This window comes from Loxodonta africana, chromosome 9, assembly GCF_030014295.1.
Source record: "Loxodonta africana isolate mLoxAfr1 chromosome 9, mLoxAfr1.hap2, whole genome shotgun sequence".
Classification (NCBI taxonomy): Eukaryota; Metazoa; Chordata; class Mammalia; order Proboscidea; family Elephantidae; genus Loxodonta; species Loxodonta africana.
Genome location: NC_087350.1, coordinates 110,993,944 through 111,019,074, shown reverse-complemented (window position 1 = coordinate 111,019,074; position 25,131 = coordinate 110,993,944). Strand labels below are relative to the sequence as shown.

Genomic DNA, 25,131 nt, shown 5'->3' with positions numbered 1-25,131 from the left:
GTAAACTCACTAGTTAGGGAAATATCTCAGACTCTGAGTCTAGAAATTCCCTCTTGTTGGTTGTATGTACAATACATGGTGCTTATGGTAGGTTTTTTCTTTTCAAAATTAAAGTATGACATCTTGTTTTTCCCAAAGGTGATGGGATTAGGGTGCCAGGAAGCACCAAATACTAGATTCTAGGATCTTGGAATCTATGGATCCTAGAAAAAAAAAAAAAAAACCAGTGCCGTCCTAGAAGCAATGACTAATGTCAATGAAATACTTTCTTGTCCTGACAGAGGGTCATGTGTTTCTGTCAAAGTGAAAGAGAAGTTAGCGTAAGGAAGAAAATCAAAGGAGCTGCTGGAGGAGAACCAAAGAACATTTATGGACTTGTTTTTATCTAAAGCAGTGATAAACAACTTTTAGTAGTACCATGATTTCAGAAACTACTCATAAGTGGGACACTAAGGACCTAGAAGGGTGAGAAGATAACTTCTCAAGTTTACATACTGGGTTAATGTAAAAGCCAGAGTACATAAAGTTTGCCTAATAGGTCAGAGTTGGCACCAACTGGCTTACTCTTGGAAGAGGGAGAAAATAAAAATCAGGTAATGGAATAATACACACATTCTGTTGGCTCAGATGCCTTGATGGGCCATGACGTAGTTTAGGTGTGACGCTGCCATCTGTGTACATTGCCTGAAGTTACTCAAGTGCTGCAACTCAGATTGCTATTCCCTATAAACTGTATCTTTTGAGAGAGGTTGATGGAATCTAGCCTCAGATTCAGGTACTGAAGATGCGTGAGAAGGAGAAAGTAAGTCTGGTCTAGTGTGAGCCAGCACGAGGCAGAATAATCCTGGGTTGTGAGCCTCCCCTGATCTTCAGTCATGTTCTCAACAGGGGATGGGAATCTGCCTAAAAGCTCTAGAGTTAATGTTCATAATCTACCCATTTTTAAAAACTTGGTTAACACTTAAAATGTAATTAATTAAAAAAAAAAAATACTACATTAAGAAATGCTGAAGCAATCCTGAGAGAGCAGGAGAGCAGTGGGATGCAGACCCTAAATTCTCATAAAAAGACCAGGCTTAATAGTCTGACTGAGACTGGAAGGACCCTGGTGGTCATGGCCCCCAGAACTTCTGTTGCCCCAGGACAGGAACCATTCCCAAAGCCAACTCTTCAGACATAGATTAGTCTGGACAATGGGTTGGAGAGGGATTCTGGTGAGGAGTGAGCTTCTTGGATCAGGTGGACACTTGAGACTAGGTTGGCATCTCCTGCCTGGAGGGGAGATGAGAGGGTAGAGGGGGTTAGAAGCTGGCAAAATGGACATGAAAAGACAGAGTAGAGGGAGAGAGCGGCCTGTCTCATTAGGGGAAGAGTAACTGGGAGTATTTAGCAAGGTGTATATAAGTTTTCATGTGAGAGACTGACTTGATTTGTAAGCTTTCACTTAAAGCATAATAAAAATTATTAAAAAAAAAAAAAAAAGAAAGAAATGCTGAAGCAAACCACATCTTGCTGATAAGGACTGATGAGAAAACAGTAAGTATGTCAGCTCTGAAAGTTAGTCTCAATTTAAAATTTTGTTCAGAAGTACAGTAGTATATATTTCTAAAATGTTAGCCCCAAAGATTAACCCTTCAGTGTTGGGGGAGTACTAAAAGATCGCCTAAGTACAGTTACATAAAACACATTTGCCGATTTAAAAAAAAAAAAAAGGTAAGGAACAGTAAATGGGGGGGGGTGGGGGTGGGGTGGAGGGGGTGGTGAGCAGGGCGGGAGGAGAGGTTCAGAGACTTTTATTTTTTTCCTGAGCCAGGTCTCATTTTTAATGCTGCTCCTTACTGGCCTGGAGAAGCGCTGACCTTCTACTGTGTGAAATATAACAGGAAGCTGTGCCTAAGGTTATTTTGGTCATGTGTAACTTAGCAGGAACAATGCAATGAGTGAACAGCCTTACTAGAAAACTATAAAGCATCCTAACTTTACTAGTTTAATAAACTTTTACTGAATGCTTACCATGTGTGAGAATACAAAGATGTGAACGCACGGACCTCACTGTCAAAAAAGAGTTTACAATTATACCTAACTCATACCTAAGTGCTTTAATTCAAAATATTCCATTAATTGAGGAAACAACAAACAATGTATGCAAACTGGTACCATGAAAAAGGAAAGCAAGGTATTTATTTACATATTCTAAAATGAATAATACATCAGAATATCGTATTTGAGGAAGGTCAACCATATCAAGTATATCTGCCAAGCTTCTTGTTTAGTTGTCAACAGAATCTACTCTGACTAATTAAAGCAGAAAAGTAATTTATCTGAAATTATTAGGGAGCTTTAGAGAAGCTCTGTAAGGGCCAAGAGCCAATTTAGAAGCTATGAAGCCAGAAACAATCCCAACCACCCTTTGGGGAGTTTTCCAGGAAAAACAAGACTGGCACCATCCCCTGACACCTATGATTATAGGAATGGGCAACACACGCTCTACAACTGTTGTCCTCGCACGACCAGAACTGCTCACTACTTACTATCTCTGCCAAAAGATAAACTCCCCAGTCCAAGGCTGCCACCCATGTTGCTCCCATGCAAACCCAGGTGAGAAGTGTATGACTGGTCACATGCCTCTACCTTAGCTCTGAGTGGTTATGAGAATTTTTTTTTTTTTTTTTACCTTGGTAAGTCAGGATTTGTAATATGGGAAATTGCCAAAACGTAGGGAAGCTTTTCAAAAATGCTCGGTGTCCACAAATGACAAACATCTATTTCATTACGTCACTGTTATTCTGTTATATGGGATTTGAAAATACATCACTTAATCGTAAGTCATATTTTTTATTTTGCAAAAATATAGAAACTCTTAACATTTATATATACATAGGAGGCTGCTTAAACAACTTCCATGTTTTAACTCCAGAGTTCCAAATCAATAAAGTAACAATAAGATTATCCAGATATATAAAATAAAGACAGTCTTGTAAAAACAGTAAACAGAGCCAATATTTTTAATATAATTTTTTTTTTTTAAGACTTTAGTTATCACGACTACTGTTAATACCATATTCTAGTTAATAGATGCTTACTTCAGGGAAGCCAACTTCAATTTTAATCAACTTTATTTTAAAAATTACTTAAAATGTATTATATACTATCCTGCTTAGTAAACAAATATACAAAATATAATCTAGTCTTTCCTTAATGGCTCAAGGTCACCATTACAAACAGAAAGCAACGGTAGTGATTAGTTTAATGACTATTTATTTCACCATCTACAAATTCACCTTATCGTTCACCCAATTTTCCAAAAACTTTGACTTGTACTGTTGCTGGCTCCTAAATCAACAGTGCCTCCTTACACCAATCAGCCCCAAGACTGCCTGCAGTTCTATAGCATTTATCTGAAGGTAGCCAGGGAAAACCAGACTACCAAGCCTTATTTTCACCACTGCTCTTGTTCAACAGACCATTACCTGTCATCTCCTTTACATTGGTTTCCAATACTGTCCACACAAAGGTAACAATGAAGCAAAGCCAGGATTTCAGCTTCTGTCAATATGACTTAAGAAACCATTACTTTTAATGGCATATTCTGTACAAAAAGAGTGTCTACTGTATAAAAATTAAAATGTAGTTCCCTTCTCTTATGTTGGAACAGATCACAAATCACAGACCTAGTGTTGAGCTTAAATATTTCTAAATATTGTACTTTTAGGTTTGTGACTGAAAAAAGTGATCACCTAAAAATTATATACTCATCAGATAACTGAAATGTTACCATATTAAAATATGGACTGGAATTGTTCAGCTTGCTGCTATCTAGCTGGTTTTGAATTTCTGTTTAAAAAAAAAAAAAAAGTATTTTAACCTATTTAACAGTTTGGAAACATTTTTCTCTTCTTATGCCAAAGGTTTTAAATTTCTTTTAAGTCTATTCCCAGCATTAAAGCACAACTACAATAATATGATCTCTGGCACCCTCTGTCTTTCCAACATGACCTTTCTTGAATGGATTAATGATTTCGAAGTCCCTTTCCAGGCCTCCTTAGAAACCCTGTGTGGCAGTTCTACTCTTCCTATACAGTCGCTATGAGTTGGAATCAACTGGATGGCAACAGGTTTGCATTTGTGTGTGTATGTTTTTTGGGGGGCAGTGTGAGGGGTATCCAGGTCTAAATTTACAATACCTATATCCTCAATAGGAAACCCTGGTGGCGTAGTGGTTAAGTGCTACGGCTACTAACCAAAGGGTCGGCAGTTCAAATCCGCCAGGTGCTCCTTGGAAACCCTACGGGGCAGTTCTATTCTGTCCTATAGGGTCGCTACGAGTCAGAATCGACTCGATGGGACTGGGTTTGGTTTTTGGTTTTTATATCCTCAATTATCCTCTAACTTTTGCTAGAGTATTAGATTGATAGACTTGACAGACTGATAGAATTTCAGGTATTGTGACAGACACTAGGGTAACTACACACAGGAAGGGAGGCTTTGTCTAGCATTCCCATATATCCTGCCACATGTTGCTGCCTAAATGTCACATTCTCCTTCTGAGTACTCAAAAGAAATCTTGGAATAGGTTCAAAAGACATTTATTGTTTTCTGACAGTAAATGTGCCTGCTCCACTAGTTACCTGGAACCTTACAAATTTTGGTATTTATTATATTTTCAAATATAAAAGAATATCATGGTTATTTTAGACATCTTATAGAAAACAATTAGAGGTCAGAAAAAAAAAAAAGGTCCACCACTTTTGGTACATTTTATACTTGCTTTTACATAAGCTCACAAAGTTAACACTCTCTTGGCACTGAAGAGAAGGAAAGAAGGACACCATGGCTGGAATATCAGGAACAAGGAAGAGGGTGATATAAGAAGTTAGAGGTGTAGGGAAAGGCCAAAAGGTGAAAGCAAGGTCTTATAAATTGGAAGGCAATTCATTTTTGTTGTGTGCTTGTTTTGTTTTGGAAAGACGGGAGGTGATAGCATAGGTGAGTAGCACGATCAGATTTGCATTCTGAAAAGTTCACTCTAGATTTAATAGATATATTCAGCAACTGGCAAAATCCCCATATTGGTTCCCTGATCTGTGGAGTGAGGGCTATTATCACAGGAAATGCCAAGTGGAAGCCACAAGAACTGTCTCTATGTAGGAAAATAGTAAACCAAAAGAAGGAATTGCAGAGATTAGTGCCACTTTTGAGGATATGAAGGATACAGGAGTGGTGATTTCCACTACATTACCCCATTCAACTCACCTATCTGGCATATGCAGAAAATGGATGAAACATCACACACTTAACCTGGTGATTCCGCTGCAGCTGCTCTTCCAGACGTAGTTTCAGTTACTGAGCAAATAAACACATCCCCTGGTATGTGGTGTGCAGCTACTCACCTGGCAAACCCACTGACGACTCACAGTGACCCTACAGGACAGAGCAGCACTGCCCCATAGGGTTTCCAAGGCTGAAATCTTTACAGTAGCAGACTGCCACATCTTTCTCCTGCAGAGCAGCCAGTGGGTTCAAACCACCAACCTTTTGGTTAGCAGCCCAGCGCTTAACCGCTGCTGTGCTAGGGCTCCTTTTTTTCTCCATACCTGTTAGTGAAGACCACCAGAAGCAGTGTGCTTTCAGTTTGGCAAGGTGAGCAATAAACTTTCACTATACTGCTCAGGGGTATATGAACACTCCAGCCTTGTATCACAATTTCGTCTGCAGGGACCCTGACTGTCTTTCTCTTCCATAAAACAACACAGTGGACTATTATATTGGTAATATCAGGCTGATTGGATTCAGTGAGCAAGAAGGAGCAACTACTCTAGACTGAACTGGAAAAACATCTGCATGTGAGAGGGTAGGAAACAAATCCCACAAAAAAATCAGAGTTTTTCTATGTCAGTGTGATTTCTAGGGGTCCAGTGGTGTGGTCCATGTCAAGATATTCCTTCTGAGGTGAAAGATAAGTTGTTGCATCTGGCCCCTCCTACAGCTGAAAAGGAGGTACAATGCCTGGTGGGCCTCTTTGGATTTTGGAGGCGACATATTCCTCATTTGAGTGTGCTACTCCAGTCCATTTACCAGGTGACCTGAAAAGTTGCTAGTTCTGAGCAGGGCCCAGAACAAGAGGCCCTGCAACAGGTCGAGGCTGTTGTGCAAGCTGTCCTGCCACTGGGCCATATGATCTGGCAGATGCCACGGTGCCTTCAGTGTCGGTGGCAGGTTGAGATGGGGTTTGGAGCCTCTGACAGGCCCCTACAGGTGAATCACAGCACAGCCCTTAGGATTTTGGAACAAAGCCCTGCCATCCTTTACAGAAAACTACCCTGCTTTTGAGAAACAGCTTTTGGCTCACTACCAGACCGTGGGCCACCACGTTACCATGTGACCTGAGCTACCCATCATGAACTGGGTGTTCTCTGATCCAATAACCTATAAAGCTCGGTGTGCACAACAGCACTCCACCATCAAATGGATGTGGTATATACAAGATGGGGTTTGATCAAATTCTGAAGGCACAAATAAGTTACAGGAAGTAGCCTAAACACACCTGGAACTCACTCCTGCTACATAACCTTTTCTCTCCAGCCTGCACCTAAGGCCTCGTGGGGCATTCCCTACAATCAGCTGACTAAGGAAAGAAAACTTGGGCCTGGTGTACAGACAGTTCTGTGTGACACACAGGCACTGGACAGCTGTAGCACTACAGTCCCTTTCTGTGACACTCCTAAAGGCAAGTGGTGAAAGGAAATCCTCCTAGTGGGAAGAACTTCAAACAGTGCACTTGGTTGTTCATTTTGCTTAGAAGGAGAAACGGCCAGATGTGTAATTTTATACTGATTCATGAGCTATGGTCAATGGTTTGGCTGGATGGTCAGAGACATGGAAGGAACATGATTAAAAAAGTGGTGACAAGGTCTGAATGGGCAAAAGAAGTGAAGATATTTGAGTCCCATGTGAATGCTCATCAGTGGGTGAGCTCGGTAGAGGAGGATTTTAATAATCAAGTAGATAGGATGACACTTTCTGCAGGTACCAGTCAGCCCCATTCCCCAAACAGTCCTGTCACTGCCCACTGGGCTCATGAAGAAAAGTGGCCATGGTGGCAGGGATGAAGGTGACGCTCAGCCAACGTGGACTTCCACTTACCAAGACCGACCTGGCTATAGTAATTAGTAAGTGCCCAGTCTACCAGTGGCAGAGACCAACACTGAGTCCCAGATATGGCACCATTCCCCAGGGTGATCACTCAGCTTCCTCGTAGCTGGTTGATTACACTGGACAGCTTCCACCATGGAGGGGGCAGCATTTTATTTTTACTGGGGCACTTATTTCAGATTCCAAGTGGCCTTCCCTGCATGAAATGCTTCTGCCAAAACTACCATCTAGGGACTTAGCAAATGCCTTATCCACCATCATGGTATTCCACACATCACTGCCTCTGATCAAGCAACTGACTTCATAGCAAATGGAAATGCAGCAATGGTTCCATGCTCACGGATTTCACTGGTCTTACTATGTGTCCCAACATCCTGAAGCAGCTGGCTTGACAGAACAGTGGAAAGGCCCTTTGAAGACTCGATTATGGCTGTGTGGTTCATAACAAATTATGGATAACACTGCAAAGAACGGAAATTCCAAAACACTTAATTGTGCTCATGAGGAAACATGATACATAGACCAAGAGGTGGTCATCTGAACAGAACAAGGTGTTCATCAGAATCAGGAAAGGTGTGCGTGAGGGTTGTATCTTTTCACCATACCTATTCAATCTGTATGCTGAGCAAATAATCCGAGAAATTGGAACATATGAAGAAGAACGGGGCATCAGGATTGGAGGAAGACTCATTAACAACCTGTGACATGCAGATGACACAACTTTGCTTGCTGAAAGTGAACAGAACTTGAAGCACTTCCTGACGAAGATCAAAGACTATGGCTTTCAGTATGGATTACACCTCAACATAAAGAAAACAAAAATCCTCACAACTGGACCAATAAGCAACATTATGATAAACAGAGAGACAAATGAAGCTGTTAAGGATTTCATTTTACTTGGATCCACAATCAATGCCCATGTAAGCATCAGTCAAAAAATCAAACGATGTACTGCACTGGGCAAATCTGCTGCAAAAGATCTCTTCAAAGTGTTAAAAAGCAAAGATGTCACTTGGAGGACTAAGGCGCACCTGACCCAAGCCATGGTATTTTCAATCACCTCATATGCATGTGAAAGCTGGACACGAATAAAGAAGACTGAAGAAGAACCGATGTCTTTGAATTAAGGTGTTGGTGAAGAATACTGAATATACCATGGACTACCAGAAGAACGAACAAGTCTATCTTGGAAGAAGTACAGCCAGAATGCTCCTTAGAAGGGAGGATGGCAAGATTTTGTCTCGTGTATTTTGGATATGTTATCAGGAGGAACCAGTTCCTGGAGAACGACATCATGCTTTGTAAAGTACAAGGGTCAGTGAAAGAGAGGAAGACCCTTGACGAGATGGACTGACACAGTGGCAGTAGTGGGTTCATGCACAGTAACAATTGTGAGGATGACGCAGGACCAGGCAGTGTTTTGTTCTGTTGTACGAAGGGTCACTATGAGTTGGAACTGACTTGATGGCATCTAGCTACAACATTAAGGTGCCAGCTAGGTGGCAATAAATTGCAGGGCTGGTACTAAGCCTTGTTGATTGTTCCCAGAACAATCTTAGGTCTTCCTATTTCTAGGTGACCAGCAACAGAAATCTAGTTTACACTACCTTCTTTCTACAAACCTTCCTTTTCTCCAATCTCTCCTATTCCAATCTATTGTATACTACTGTCAGATCAATCTTTATCCTTTCCACAAACACTCATAAAGCAGAAGTAGTTCTATGAGGCTCTGCACAGGGAAAAAAAGCACTTCACAGTGGGCTCCCAAGTAATCACTGCTATGAAAATCATGATGTTAGTGTCAAGGCTGAGTTCCAATCCTACAACTATCAAAGCAAGCTATATTTATCCTTATGAGAACAACAAAATAATTATAAATTGTCTTTCAGTAGCATTAGCAGTTCCCTATTACAGCAATAATCAGTCCTAACATAGTCGGAGATTTGATTCAGTATAAAAATCACCAGTCTTCATTCTGTCAGTATAGAAGCTTGAGCAATCACTTAGCCTCTCTGAGACCTAGCCCTTATTTGGAAAATAAAAAAAGTTATATGCACCATCACTTATGTTCTCAAACCCTAGAAGGTATCACTAATTGAGCTCTTTCTCAATGAACCCAGAGTAAACATAGTCATCTAGGAAATTAACACCTATGGAGAAACTGGCAAAGGTGAAACCTTTTTGTCATTCCTGAACTATATAATCTCTGGAGTTCTTCCTAATTTTAAAGGTCTACAATTCTACAAGAGGCCTGGTGGCGCAGTGGTTAAGAGCTCAGCTGCTAACCAAAAAAGGTTAGCAGTTTGAATCCACTCGCTATTCCTTGGAAATCTGATGGGACAGTTCTACTCCGTCCTGTAGAGTTACTATGAGTCGAAATCAAAAGCAACGGGTTTGGTTTGGTTTTTATGATTCTGTAGACTACAGAAAGGTCTAAAGCTATACAAATCTATATAAAATTCCACTAATTTAAAATTTGTAATTCATTTTAGAATACTTCTAAAAATCCAGAAAGTATTCTGAAATTTTTATAAAAATTATTTTTATACAGCTTTAAAGTAATTTGTCTTGAAATTTATCATCACAAATTCATACTTTGGTGATAATGTATTTTGGAACACTACTAAAACGATCACAGAAATTTGGTATGGGCATACAAAAGTTATACATCTACTCTTTGGAAAGTAATTTCTGGAAACTTGAACATCATGAAACTTATTTTATTTTATTTTTTTTACATTTACCTTTTTTCTTCTTTTGCTCTCAGCTGTTCTTCCTGTCTCAAAACTTGAACCATTATAGATTCAAAAACTCCACTTGTCAAGCCTGCCAAACTTCGCGGTGTTGACCGACGCCTTGTTGAAGTACATGCAGTTCCCTTCTCATCCTCCAATCCATAATAGCCTCTAGATGTAACTGCTATCGTTGTCTTTTCTCTCAAGTTCCTTGGAGAAGAATAAGTCAATTCACAAGGTCAAATCTTCTGGATAAGCAATAAACCCCCTTAAGCAGCATCTTAAAAAGAATCCCTTTTTGAGGTAGACCTTGGTAAAACTCACGACTACCTAAAAAGTATTTAGTTAAGCCTTACTCATTAAGTAGTCTCCAGATTTTTAACCGTCCTACGCAGTTTCTAACTTTCCCTTACTCATGTCATAAAATCATTTCCCTACATTAAAAAAAAATACAGGACCAAAGCATCAAAATTAAAGAATAAATCACTATCTCCTTAACAGATAAAAAGTTTACTGTTTGCAAAATTAAATGTAGCTCGCTCCTCTTTTTATCTCTACATATATTTCATAATACCTATCATCAATGGTGTAAGGAGTCCTGGTGGGGCAGTGGTTAAACACTTGGCTGCTAACCAACAGGTCAGCGATTCAAACCCACCAGCTGCTCCATGGTACAAAGATGTGGTAGTCTGCTTCTGCAAAGATTATAGCCTTGGAAATCCTATGGGGCAGTTCTACTCTGTCCTGTAAGTTGCTATGAGTCAGGTTCAACTCGACAGCAACAGTTTGGGGTGTTTTTTTTTATCATCAGTATAGGAAAATGTATAACAACACAAAAACTTTTTGGGGAAAGAAAATTTACAATTGATAGTATAGGTTGAAGAAATCATAAACAAATGAAGCATTATAGTATAAAATTATAAGCTAAGAATATGGAAATCTCACCTGTAAAAAGGGTCTAGGAACTACCTCTACCACAAACGTCTCCTTACCCTATGATGTCTTCATTGCTACCCTGAGATACTAATCTAATCCTTAAAGATAATGATGAAAAATAGTTTCTTAGCAGTTTACTTTATTATCCACAAGTCCCCTACAATGGGAAAATCAAGTAAGCGCTCAAAGAATATTCATTATGCTGGATAAGAATCTGTATAAATTACAAGTTGACCCTAAGTCACATGGCTAAATCTTCATGTATACAAGCAAGGGACAGACTGCATCTTACTCTTTAACCTCAGTCTTATTGAAAAAACTACTTTTTAAACAGTATTTTCTCAGAACAAAGACCAAAATGCAATTAATAGATTTTATTGCTCATCAGAAATAAAATTTCATAAGCTTTGATACTTATCACTAATAATAACACTAAAAAAACTATGCTGTTTCTCTCATATCAACATGTAAAGATTAGAAGACTGACATTACTCAGTGAGGTGTGGTGGATAGCTTTTGTGTGGCCTTTGTCGCCATGGTCTTGTAACTCTCACTGAAGTGACTGGGTGGGACTGTGCAAACAGGGTTAACTGTGGCCCACCAAGGGGATTGGTCACTTTTGCCATCCCACTGGGCTTGAAGTGAGCCATCCCAAAGGCGGGAAGGAGAGGATCCCACCAGCACCAAGGAAAAACAGCCAGGATGGCAACTGGGTCCTTTTGGACTTGGGATCCCTGCACTTAGAAGCTCCTGGAACCAGAAGACCAAGAGAGGGAACAAGTTGTAACCCTGAAGACAGTGAGAAGCGGTGGCAGAGATCTGCAGCAGGAGATGCCGTAGTGGGCTTCCCAGCCCAGAGAGAGAAAGCTAAGTACCTCTGGGCACCGGTTAAGGGCTGGAGCCAAGTGCCTGTGAGCACAACTGGGAAGACACTGTCCTGATAGAACTGTATCCTCAGTGTTCTTGAGCCTGAATTGTAACTGTTATTTCCCTAATAAATCCCATTATCATGAGTATTGTCTATGAGTTCTGTGTGGCCAATGCAATGAATTATCGAACGAGCAGAGAAGTAACAAGTGACATGGGAGGGGTGTTTGGTGTCAGATGGTGGAGAGAGGAGGCATGTCTGACCTCAGCTTCATAAGAATGAGCCTTGGGCTATCACTTTCGATTCTCCTTCCCCCTTGTGAAGTTAAAAATTACAGGAGGTCAAACACTGCCCCCACGCCGTTTTTACACTCAATGTTGGAGAGAAAAGTTCTCATACTACACCAGTGGGCACAGCCTTCCAGGAAGCCAATTTGGTAATAATCGTTAAAATTAAACATGCACATATTCTTTGGCCCATCATACTTCAAAGAATCTACTGTACAGACACGTGTCCACAACTGTAGACAATAAAACGCACACACAGCACTGTTCGCTATTTAAAAAGTAAACCCAGAAACATATACTGAGAATACCATTCGAAGTCCTTATTATTGCATATAAGACCTACTCTGTTATGGCCCTTGTCTACTATAACATACATGATGATTTATAAATAAATATGCGTATATAGGGAGGTAAATAATCAAACATTTTTGGGAAGCCAGATCATAAAAGTTTGGAGACCACTGCTCTCATCTGTACGTACACGCTACCTGATGTCCAAAAATATTTTCAAAATAAGTCTTCATGCCCATTAAAAAAAAGCATTTATCATGGACTATTAATTTTTCTTTTTTTTCTACCTTCTATCCTCCCAGTTGTTAAGCTTATTTTATTTTTGTCTTCATCCAGACCTCCAGTTCCTTGCCTGACTCCTCCATTTGCTCTAATACAATTCAGCCTCTTCCAGCTATCCACAAAGATAATTGGTTCTGATCCCAGAATACATACAATACTATTCTCTTATCCACACCCTCAACTCCTCTGTCCAATTATCTTTTTGTCTCAGGTACCTATGTCCTTCTTGTGTCTCAGCCAAAAGCTCCTCCACTAACTAAGCACTATAGAAAAAAATCACCACCTGTAGTCTGTTGTCCGACTAAACCTCAACTGGACTCTCAACCCTTGCCTAAGGCTTCTCTGAAGACAGTCAACTATCTCTCTCATTCTCCATAAAGGCAATTTCAAACACCACCATTATCCAAAAGCTCCACCCCACCACCCACTGTCACTTAGGAGTTGGCCATGTCAACTACAAATTTCACAGAGAAAATGATAGTTTTTAAGTAGGAGATCCATTAGTTTCCTGTCTTTTAAAAAACAAAATTATCTGAATCCAGACCCATTCTTAAGTTTCAGTGAAAAATCTGCCTCCCATCCTCTCATAAAGACTAACCCCCCAAAAACTAAATTTTCAGAATTTGCATTTTATTATCTTCTGAATCTTCAACCTCCCTTTCTCTATTAGTTCCCTTTAACATATAAATATGTCCAAGTTTACATTAAAAACAAATCTTTCCTTTTGGAAAGTCACATCTAAACTGCTGGTCCACTTCCTCTTTCATTCACACTTTAACCTACTGTAACCTGGCATCTGTCTGCACCTGATCTATTGAAACTGCTCTGCCCAAATGACCTTCCAGTTGTGAAATTCAATGGGTATTCTTCCATTCTTATTTCACTCACCCTCTCTGAACCATCTGATCACTCTCTTGTCAAGAACTTGAACTGGACTTTGCAGAAAAAAATAAAACAGTTTTTGATAGGCAAAAAAGAGTAGAGACGGAATATTGACGAATAACAGAAATATTCATATTTACTCAAATTCATGTGAAATATTTACTTGGCAACAGGGATTCAGTAATGAACACAGTAACAGTTTGTACATAAGGGGTTAAAAACATAAAAATCAAAGATAATTTTGATATATTTAGGTTGAAACAATGGTGCAGCACCTTTCACAACAGCCAAAAGATGGAAACAACCAAATTGTCCATCAAGGGATGAAAAGATTAACAAAATACGGCAAATAAATACAATGAAATGCTATTCAGCCATAAAGAGAAAAGAAGTTCTGATGTATATCATAACACAGATAAAACTTGAAAACACCATGCTTCGCAAAATCAGTTGCAAAAAGACAAATACTGTATGATCTCACTTGTATGACATAAGCAAATACATAGAAACCAAAAATTATTAGTGGTCCCAGGGATGGGACGGAGGGGAAAGGGGAAAAGGGGGGGGGGGAATTTTTGCTTGGGGCATGAAGTTTATGTCAATTGTGGAATGATTTGGAAAAAGATAGCAAGAAAGGGTATACGACTTAGAGAATGTCATCAATGTCACTGAATAATGTAGAAATTGCTGAGATGGTGTATGTCGTTATGTATATTTTCATGGAAAAGGAAAAAAAAAGATAAAACTTCCAAAGCCTGCGTTCAGTTTTCAACTTGCACCAAATAAATAACCAAGACAACAACAACAAAAAAAACCCATGGCCGTCAAGTTGATTTTGACTCATAGCGACCCTACAGGACAGAGTAGAACTACTTCATAGGATTTCCAAGGCTGTAAATCTTTACAGAAGCAAACTGCCACATCTTTATCCTGCAGAGCAGCTGGTGGGTACAAATCACTGCCCTTTTGATTAGCAGCCGAGCACTTAGCCACTGTGCCACCTGGCTCCTCTAAATAAATGATATAATACTCCAAAAAGCAACTGAAGACCATAACTAATTAAAAACAAAACAATTACAAAAAACAAATTTATTCTTTGTTTAGAATACATTTCTCTTTGATTCTGTTTTTCTAATTTAAGGAAGACACAAAGGTAAATGTAAAGTTTTTATTTACACAGCAATCATATTTGAAAAGTGTTTTGCTTACCTCAGCAACTTCGCTAAGCATTTTTACTAAGTTACAGTTACCTGCTCAACAGTTCATTCCTTACCACACAGAACCACTCAGGAGTTTTCAGTACAGGCAGAAAGGAAGGTTCCTTAGATCACTAACTCTTACACAGTCCAGATATGTTCACATTTCCTGGAAGACACGAAAGTTGTGACAAGTCTGCAAAGTAGGCTGGGAGATACCTTGGCTTCCTGTTCTTGATTATCTCCTCTAAGTATGCGCAAAGCATCGATGAGACTTCATGGTAGACTGTAAATTCAGAATACTTTTATACTCAGACAATGCACAAGAAGAAAAGACAGAAAAGCCAGCACAAATTTTGTCTCTGCCTACATGAAAAAACAGATCGTGACGAAGAGATTTAGGGACCTGGCAAGAGCAAAGGACATAACTGAAATCAGGAGGATGCGACAAGTGGATATTACGGTGCCCATATAAAACAAGTAATGTTACCAACTTTAGCCTTTAATTCCAAAAATGGGAGGAATACCATTCTTATTCTCCACAAACCAGTAATTTCATGATTTGCTCACTTATTTCTTATGCTAAGTGACCAAAACATGAGTAATGCAAATGGTAATTCCACTATACTATTAAAATGCCACATATTTTATGGAAAAATAAGTAGATGAAAAAATCCTGGAAGCTTCAGAAAAAGGAAAGTCATTTTGACAGAGGACTTGCCCTACTAGATTATTAAAACAGATTTTAAGTCACAATAATAAAGAAGTTTGATATCAAGAGATGAATAGCTATATCAATAGCACATGCAGTGAAGAGAGTCAAAAAATTAGATTCGAATACATCGGGAAATTAACATACCATAAAGATTGCACTTGAAAATGATGGAAAAAGTGTAAGTGAATGTTGAGACAACTGGCTGAACATTTGCGGGGTAGGGAGGAGCTGGATTTCAACCTTACTCCTTGACCAAATAAATTCTGGATCAATCCATTCATGTGTTCATTTATTCATTTATTCCTTTGCTCAATATTAAGTACTTACAGGTGGTGGGTTAGGTGTTGGCACCAACACTAACAGGCAAGGTCCCTGTCCTCACTTAACTTATGTTCTGGTAGGGAAGACATACAAAAAGCAAGTCACACAAACACACATGCATACGTAAGTTCTAACTGCAAGTTACGCACTATAAGTTCTGTGAAGGACAGTCAAGAATAATTTCTCTGAGGAAGTGACAGAAGGAGCAGCCCACCATACAAAAAAACAAAAACAAAAACCTGGGGGCTTCTAGATAAAAGGAACAGCAAGAATAAAGGCCCTGAGGTGAGAAATGGTTTGGCAGATATGCATGAAGAACAGAGCCAAACTCCACAGCCTAATTGCCAATGAAGTGTTTTAAGCTGGTCTCAGTTCTCTCGTGCTGCTATAACAGAAATACTACAAGTGGGTGGCTTTAACAAACAGAAATTTATTTTCTCACAGTTTAAGAGGCTAGAAGTCTGAATTCAGGATGCTGGCTCTAAGGGATGGGTTTCTGTCTCTTTTGGCTCTGGAGGAAGGTCCTTGGCTCTTTGAGCTTCTGCTCCTGGGAAATTTTCAAGCGGTCTGGCATCTCTCTTCCCTCATCTCTACTTCTTTCGCTTTCTTGTTTAATCTCTTTTATATCTCAAAAGAGACTGATCTAGAACACACTCTACACTAATCCTGTCTCATTAATATAACACACAAGCACAGAGGTTAGGATTTACAACACATATTTTTTTTGGGTCGCAATTCAATCCCTAACAGCAAAGTACTGACTTCCTTTAAAGTACTCTTTTTTTTTTTTTAAGTTCACTCTGGCTGCTGGGTAGAAAATGGATTCCAGCAGGAAAAAGCAGAAGCAGAAATACAAGTCAAGAAACTACGGCAGTAATGCAGGCAAGAGATGGTGTATACTTAAGTGGTGACAGTGGGGAGAAATAGACAAGATTTAAAATATACTTTAAAGGCAGAAAGTTCAGGGCAGCAAATATGTTCAATATAGGGAATAGGTGAAAAGGAAGAAGCAACGAAAGAGGCTAGTTTTTTGGTCAAAGCAAATTGGTAGAAGGTGGAGCCATTTACTTGGATGGGAAGAACAGACTTACTAAAACAAACCATCACCCCCCTAAAAAAGGTTCAGTTTTGAACACGTTAAAGTTTAAGATGACTATTAGACACCCAGTTGGATAAAAGAAACTATTAACTACAGTGGCCTCTGAACAGTAGGGGAACAGGGGACCAGTGAGAGGAGACTTATTTTTTGTTTTACTACCTCTTGTACTGTTTAACTTTTAATTGTTCCTAAATATCTTTTATTTAGCATGCGTCCACAAAAATGCAAACTGTCAAATTAAGCACAATCAGCTCAAACTGTCAATATATGTCTACAATTTATTATTCTTTGTCATAATTCATTTTTTCCAGTTACTGGCAGACAAAGCTGTTGAAAAATTTACAGAATAACAAATTTGTAAAATTCTATTTTAATATAATTTTTCCCCTAAGAACTGGGAGAAGACTGAAGTTATTTAAAGAAACAAAACAACTAAGTCTAACCTAAAACTATTTACAGGGACTTAAACCTAGTTTATTACTAAAATTATTCAAGAAAAAAAGTGCTGCCTTTCTCTCATTTTTAGCATTGCTGATTTCTGCCACAGAAAAAACAATTTTTTTCAGATACATTTGTATATAATCTTTTGCCAAATTTCTGACCTAAGAGAATCAAAGCCAAATACAATTCTTTAAATTTCGAAGTCAAAAGAATAAGGTGAAAATTAAGGGAAGGGAAAAGCTCAAAACAATGCTCATTTTCTCCCTCTAATTCATCTCACATTACCTGTCCTTTCGGCACACTGCTCCTATAGCTCTGGTCATGTATTCCTCCAGCTTAAGCCTTTTAATGTAACAACTCTCTAATACGGAATATCAGACTATTAGCACAGCATTTTAGGGCCCCCCTCAATCACACTCATCACTACTTTTCTATATGTATCTACACTCTAGCCAAACTAAACTACTGGCCATTCTCTAGCTGTAAACAGTGGCTTTTTTACTTTTTTTTTTATTCTTGTTGCCTGTAATGACCTCTACATCAATTTAGTTTATCAACTCCTGTTTCCATATTGATCTTTCAATCTCCTACTGTATATATCAAATAATATGTATTGTAAATATACATTAAATGAAATGAACAGTACCTGTCTTACAACATTTACCATACACTCCTTCTGTTATGCTTCTGAATACTGTATCCTTCCCTTGGGTCTCTCTGGATGGTGCAAATGGTTAAGCACTCAGCTACTAGCTGAAAGGTTGGTGATATGAACTCACCCAGAGGAGCCTTGGAAGACAGGCCTAGAAACCTTCTTCCAAAAGGACACTGGCCATGATTCCCAGTATTGTGTGGCTGTCCTCCATTTTGTGATTGCAATTTTATGTTAAAGAGGATTAGGGTGGGACTGTAGCACCTTTACCAGATCACACCCCTGATCCAAGGTAGAGGGAGTTTCCCTGGGGTGTGGCCTGCACCACTTTTTCTCTCTCAAGAGATAAAAAGAAAGAGAAGTAAAGCAGAGAGCTGGGGACTTCACGCCACCAAGAAAACAGTGTTGGGAGCAGAGTGCGCCCTTTGGAGCTGAGGTTCCTGCGCTGAGATACTCCCAGACCAAGTGAAAACTGATGACAAGGACCTTCCTCTAAAGCCGAAAGAGAGAAAGCGTTCTCCTGGAGCTGGCGCCCTGAACTGGGCGTGTAGCCTACCAGACTGTGAGAAAATAAACTTCTCTTTGTTAAAGCCATCCACTTGTGGTATTTCTGTCATAGCAGCACTAGATGACTAAGACAGAGGTCAATTAATATTTCATACAAAGAGATTAAAACGGATTACAAATGAGGTAAGGATGCCCTTTATCTCCATTCTTATTCAATATTGTACTGAAGTCCTAGATATAGCAATAAGGCAAGAGAGGAAAATAGAGGGTATCTAAATTGGAAAGGAAGAAGTAAAATTATCCTAATTCACAGATGACATGATCCTATATATAGAAAAACCCAGAGACTATATAAAAAAGTTACTGGAACTAATAGAAGGATTCAGCAAAGTGGCAGGGTACAACATCAACACACAAATATCAGGTGGGCTCGTCTATACTAAAAAGGAGGACTCTGAAAAGGAAATCAAGGAAACAATACCATTCACAATAGCCTCCCAAAGGATAAAATACCTAGGAACAAGCAAAACCAGGGACATAAAAGACTTATACAAGGAAAACTATAAAACACTAGTGTAAGAAACTAAAAGAGATCTACATAAACATAAAAACATTTCATGCTCATGGATTGGAAGACTTAACACTGAAAATGTCACTACTACCAAAAGCAATCTCTATATATAATACAATCCTGATACAACAACATTCTTTCATGAAATGGAAAAACTAATCTCCAACTTTATATGGAAAGGAAGCCCTGAACAGAAAAAGCAATGATGAAGAACAAAGCAGGAGGCTTCACATCTCCTGATCTCAAAACTTGCTACACAGCCATGGAAATCAAAACAGCCTGGTACTGTTTCAATGACAGACACACAGACCAATGGAACAGAACTGAAAACTCCAGAAATAAGTCCATCCATCTATGAGCAGCTGATCTTTGACAAAGGGTCAAAGTCCATTCAATGGGGAAAAAACAGTCTCTCTTAAAAATGGTGCTGGCCAATAGCAAAAAGATGGAAACAACCAAGGTGTTCATCAACAGACAAATGGATAAACAAATTATGGCATATTCACACAATGGAATACTACACAACGACAAAGAACAATGATGTAGCTGCGGAACATCTCATAACATGGGTGAATCTGGAAGGTATTATGCTCAGTGATACTAGTTGCAAAATAACAAATATTGTATGAGACTACTATTATAAGAACTCAAGAAAAGGTTTAAACACTGAAGAAAACATTCTTTGATGGTTACAAGGGTACAGAGGGAGTGAGAGGGGTATTCACTAACTAGATAGTAGACAAGAATTATCTTAGGTGAAGGAAAGGACAACACACAATACAGGGGAAGTCAGCACAACCAGACTAAGCCAAAAGCTAAGAAGTTTCCTGAATACAACCAAACACTTCGAGGGACAGAGTAGCAGGGACAAGGGTCTGGGGACTGTGGTTTCAGAGGTCATCTAGGTCAATTGGCATAACAAAGTTTATTAATAAAATGTTCTGCATCCCACTTTGGTGACTGGCATCTGGGGTCTTAAAAGCTAGTAAGTGGCTGTCTAAGATGCATCAATTGGTCCCAACCCGCCTGGAGCAAAGGAGAATGAAGAACACCAAAGAAAATATGAGCCCAAGAGACAGAAATGGCCACATAAACCAGAGACTCTTCCATAAGCCTGAGACCAGAAGAACTAGATGGTGCCCGGCTAACACCAATGACCACCCTGAGAGGAACACAACAGAGAGTTCCTGAAGGAGCAGGAGAAAGGTGGGGTGTAGAACTCAAATTCTAGTAAAGACACCAGACTTCATGGTCTGACTGAGGCTGGGGGGACCCCAGAAGACATGCCCCACCCCCCCAGACTCTCTGTGTAGCAGAACTAAAACCAGTCCTGAAGCCAACTCCAGACAGAGATTAGACTGGACTATAAAGACATAAAATGATACTGGTCAAGAGTGTGCTTCTTGGCTCAAATAGACACAGGAGACTAAATGGGCAGGCCCCGTTCAGAGCCAAGATGAGAAGGTAGAAGGGGACAGAAGCTGTCTGAATGGATATGGGAATTACACGGTACAGAGAAGGAATGTGCTGTCACATTGTAGGGAGAGCAACTAGGCTCACATAACAATGTGTGTATAAGTTTCTGTATGAGAAACTGACTTGAATTGTAAACTTTCACTTAAAGCACAATAAAAAAAAATTTTTTTTAAATGGTGCTGGCAAAACTGGATATCCATATACAGAAAAATGAATGAGGATTCTACCTCACACCGTGCACAAAAACTAACTCAAAATGGATCAAAGACCTAAATGTTAAAGCTAAAACTATAAAATTCTTGGAAAATAACACATGGTCAAAACTAGGGGACCTAATTTTGGCATAAGTAGCCTATCAAATAAAATTAAAAATGCACAAATGACAGAAGATAAATTAGATAGCTAGGTCCTCCTAAAAGTTAAATATTTATGCTCATCAGAAGACTTTGCCAAGAGAGTAAACAGAGAACCTAGAAACAAGGACAAGATCTTTGGCAATGACTGTGAGTGGCCACCTAGGATACTCCACTGGTCATACCCCTTCAGGAACAAGGAAGAATGAAGAAAACTAAAGATACAAGGGAAAGATTAGTCCAAAGGACTAATGGACCACATCTACCACGGTCTCCACCAGACTGAGCCTAGTACAACTAGATGGTGCCCAGATACCACCACTGACCGCTTTGACAGGGATCATAAATAGAGGGTCCTGGACAGAGCTTGTGAAAAATGCAGAGCAAAATTCTAACTCAAAAAGAAAGACCAGACTTTCCGGCCTGACAGAGGCTGGAGAAACCCTGAAAGTATGCCCTCTGGACACGCTTTCAGCTCCATAATGAAGTCACTCCTGAGGGTCACCCTTCAGTCAAAGATTGGACAGGCCCATAAAGCAAAATGAGACTAAAGGGGCACACCAGCCCTGGGGCAAGGACTAGAAGGCAAGAGGGAACAGCAAAGCTAGTAATAGGGAACTCAAGGTATAGAAGGGAGAATGTTGACATGCCATGGGGTTGTTAACCAATGTCATAAAACAGTATGTGTACTGTTTAATGAGAAACTAGTTTGCTCTGTAAACCTTCATCTCAAGTACAATGAAAAGAAATCTTTGGCAAAGATGTATCTGATAAGGGTCTAATCTCTCAAAAAAAAAAAAAAGCTTCAATAACTCTACGACAGACAAACTATTCAATCAAAAAGTGGGCAAAGGGGGAGGCGGGGCCAAGATGGCGGACTAGGTAGACGCTACCTCGGATCCCTCTTGCAACAAAGACTCAGAAAAACAAGTCAATCGATCACATACATAACAATCTACGAACCCTGAACAACAAACACAGATTTAGAGACGGAGAACGAACAAATACGGGGAAGCAGCGATTGTTCTCAGAGCCTGGAGTCAGCGTACCAGTCAGGTAACCTTCAGCGCCCGATTTGGGGCAGAGCCCAGGGGAGCAGACTGCACAAACAAGGGGCCCAGCCCTAGGCCCCGAACTCACTCCGGGAGGGGCCCCAGCCGGTTTGCGCAGGTGGTGTGGCGACGCAGCCGGCGGGAGAAGTCCCCGGGAGGCAGTGACTGATCTTGGAGGGGGGAGAGCAGCGTCCCAGCCGGGGAACCGTCCCACCGAAATTTTGACTGGGCGCAGGCATGGCATAAGGACGGAGAGCTGCTCCACCCGCCTGAACTAACCCTGGGAGGGGGCCCAGCCGGTTCGCGAGGGCGGCATGGCGACGCAGCCGGTGGGAGAAGTCCCCGGGAGGCAGCGACTGGTCTTGGAGCGGGGAGAGCAGCGTCCCAGCCGGGACACGCGGTCACGGCACAAGAACGGGGAGCTGCTCAACTCACCTGAACCAACCCCGGGAGGGGGCCCAGCTGGTTCGCGGAGGTGGCACGGCTACACAGCTGGCGGGACGAGAAGTCCCCGGGAGGCAGCGACTGATTTTGGAGTCGAGAGTGCACCGTTCCAGTAGGAGAATCTTAACGTTGGGCGTGGGGCTGGCAGCGGAGGATCTGACCGTGATTCCAGCGGGCCAGACCCCCGGGGGCAATCTCCACACAGCCAGCACGCATAGGCGACGCGCCCCGCAGGAATCTCAGATATAATAGTCATTCCAAGCAAGACAAGCAACTCTGGCTATATTCTGAGGTGCTACTCTCCTATCTCTCTGATCCCTCCCCCACCCTCCCCAGGCGGCTTCATTAACATTCGAATACCCTGAGCCAGAGGGAGAACTCTGATAGGGATCTGACTGCATTTTTTTTTTTAGCGGATTTTCTGGAAAAACTAGTTTCCCAGTGATGGCTCGGAGACAGCAGTCCATATCAAACCACATAATGAAGCAGACCATGACAGCTTCTCCAACCCCCCAAACAAAAGAATCAAAATCTTTCCCAAATGAAGATACAATCCTGGAATTATCAGATACACAATATAAAAAACTAATTTACAGAATGCTTCAAGACATCACAAACGAAATAAGGCAAACTGCAGAAAAAGCCAAGGAACACACTGATAAAACTGTTGAAGAACTCAAAAAGATTATTCAAGAACATAGTGGAAAAATTAATAAGTTGCAAGAATCCATAGAGAGACAGCATGTAGAAATCCAAAAGATTCACAATAAAATTACAGAATTAGACAACGCAATAGGAAGTCAGCTATGACATCTCAGACCAGCGCCTGATCTCTAAAATCTACATGATTCTGTCAAAACTCAACCACAAAAAGACAAACAACCACATCAAGAAGTGGTCAAAGGATATGAACACACATTTCACTAAAGAAGATATTCAGGCAGCCAACAGATACATGAGAAAATGCTCTCGATCATTAGCCATTAGAGAAATGGAAATTAAAACTATGATGAGATTCCATCTCACACCAACAAGGCTGGCATTAATCCAAAAAACACAAAATAATAAATGTTCGAGAGGCTGCAGAGAGATTGGAACTCTTATACACTGCTGGTGGGAACGTAAAATGGTACAACCACTTTGGAAATCTATCTGGCGTTATCTTAAACAGTTAGAAATAGAACTACCATACAACCCAGAAATCCCACTCCTCGGAATATACCCTAGAGATACAAGAGCCTTCACACAAACAGATATATGCACACCCATGTTTATTGCAGCTCTGTTTACAATAGCAAAAAGCTGGAAGCAACCAAGGTGCCCATCAACGGATGAATGGGTAAATAAATTGTGGTATATTCACACAATGGAATACTACGCATCGATAAAGAACAGTGACGAATCTGTGAAACATTTCATAACATGGAGGAACCTGGAAGGCATTATACTGAGTGAAATTAGTCAGAGGCAAAAGGGCAAATATTGTATAAGACCACTATTATAAGATCTTGAGAAATAGTAAAAACTGAGAAGAACACATACTTTTGTGGTTACGAAGGGGGGAGGGAGGGAGGGAGGGAGGGAGGGAGGGAGGGAGGGAGGGAGGGAGGGAGGGAGGGAGGGAGGGAGGGAGGGAGGGAGGGAGAGGGTTTTTTATTGATTAATCAGTAGATAAGAACTGCTTTAGGTGAAGGGAAAGACAACACTCAATACATGGAAGGTCAGCTCAACTGGACTGGATCAAAAGCAAAGAAGTTTCCGGGATAAAATGAATGCTTCAAAGGTCAGCCGAGCAAGGGCAGGGGTCTGGGGAACATGGTTTGAGGGGACTTCTAAGGCAATTGGCAAAATAACTCTATTATGAAAACATTCTGCATCCCACTTTAAAATGTGGCGTCTGGGGTCTTAAATGCTAACAAGCAGCCATCTAAGATGCATCAATTGGTCTCAACCCACATGGAGCAAAGGAAAATGAAGAACACCAAGGTCACACGACAACTAAGAGCCCAAGAGACAGAAAGGGCCGCATGAATCAGAGACCTACATCATCCTGAGACCAGAAGAACTAGTTGGTGCCCGGCCACAATCGATGACTGCCCTCACAGGGAGCACATCAGAGAACTCCTGAGGGAATAGGGGATCAGTGGATGCAGACCCCAAATTCTCATAAAAAGACCATACTTAATGGTCTGACTGAGACTAGAGGAATCCCGGCGGCCATGGTCCCCAGACCTTCTGTTGGCACAGGACAGGAACCATCCCCGAAGACAACTCAACAGACATGAAAGGGACTGGTCAGGAGGTGGGAGAGAGATGCTGATGAAGAGTGAGCTAATTATATCAGGTGGACACTTGAGATTGTGTTGGCAACTCTTGTCTGGAGGGGGGATGGGAGGATAGAGAGAGGGGGAAGCTGGCAAAATTATCACGAAAAGAGAGACTGAAAGGGTTGACTCAATAGGGGGAGAGCAAGTGGGAGTATGGAGTAAGATGTATGTAAACTTATATGTGACAGACTGATTGGATTTGTAAACGTTCACTTGAAGCTTAATAAAAGTTAATAAATAAAAAAAAAAGTGGGCAAAGGACATGAAGAGACACTTCACCAAAGATGACATTTAGGCAGTCAATAAACACATGAAAAGATGCTCACGGTCATTAGCCATTAGACAGATGCAAACCAAAATTACAATGAGATACCATCTCACCCCAGCAAGAATGGCAATGATCAAAAAAAAAAAAAAAAAAAAAACAGAAAACAAATGCTGGTGAGGCTGTGAGGGGATCGTAACTCTTATACGCTGCTAGTGGGATTGGACGATGGTACAACCACTATGGAAAACAGGAGGGCACTTTCTCAAGAAGCTAGAA

At 40.5% G+C, this 25,131-nt stretch overlaps 1 protein-coding gene across 4 annotated transcripts in view; it reads right to left on the bottom strand.

The window, feature by feature from the left end:
- Positions 1–25,131, bottom strand: part of BRD10 (bromodomain containing 10) — a 97,158-nt gene that overhangs the window by 59,856 nt on the left and 12,171 nt on the right. For 2 of the 4 annotated variants that reach the window (XM_064290528.1, XM_023545276.2), the window contains exon 2: positions 9,897–10,097. The exons of 1 other annotated variant lie outside the window; for it this stretch is intronic. In XM_064290528.1, the coding sequence (XP_064146598.1) occupies positions 9,897–10,097 (201 nt within the window). Of the gene's footprint in view, positions 1–9,896; positions 10,098–13,439; positions 13,955–25,131 lie in introns of those variants that run through there. One more of the 4 variants, XM_023545275.2, reaches the window with a different exon arrangement.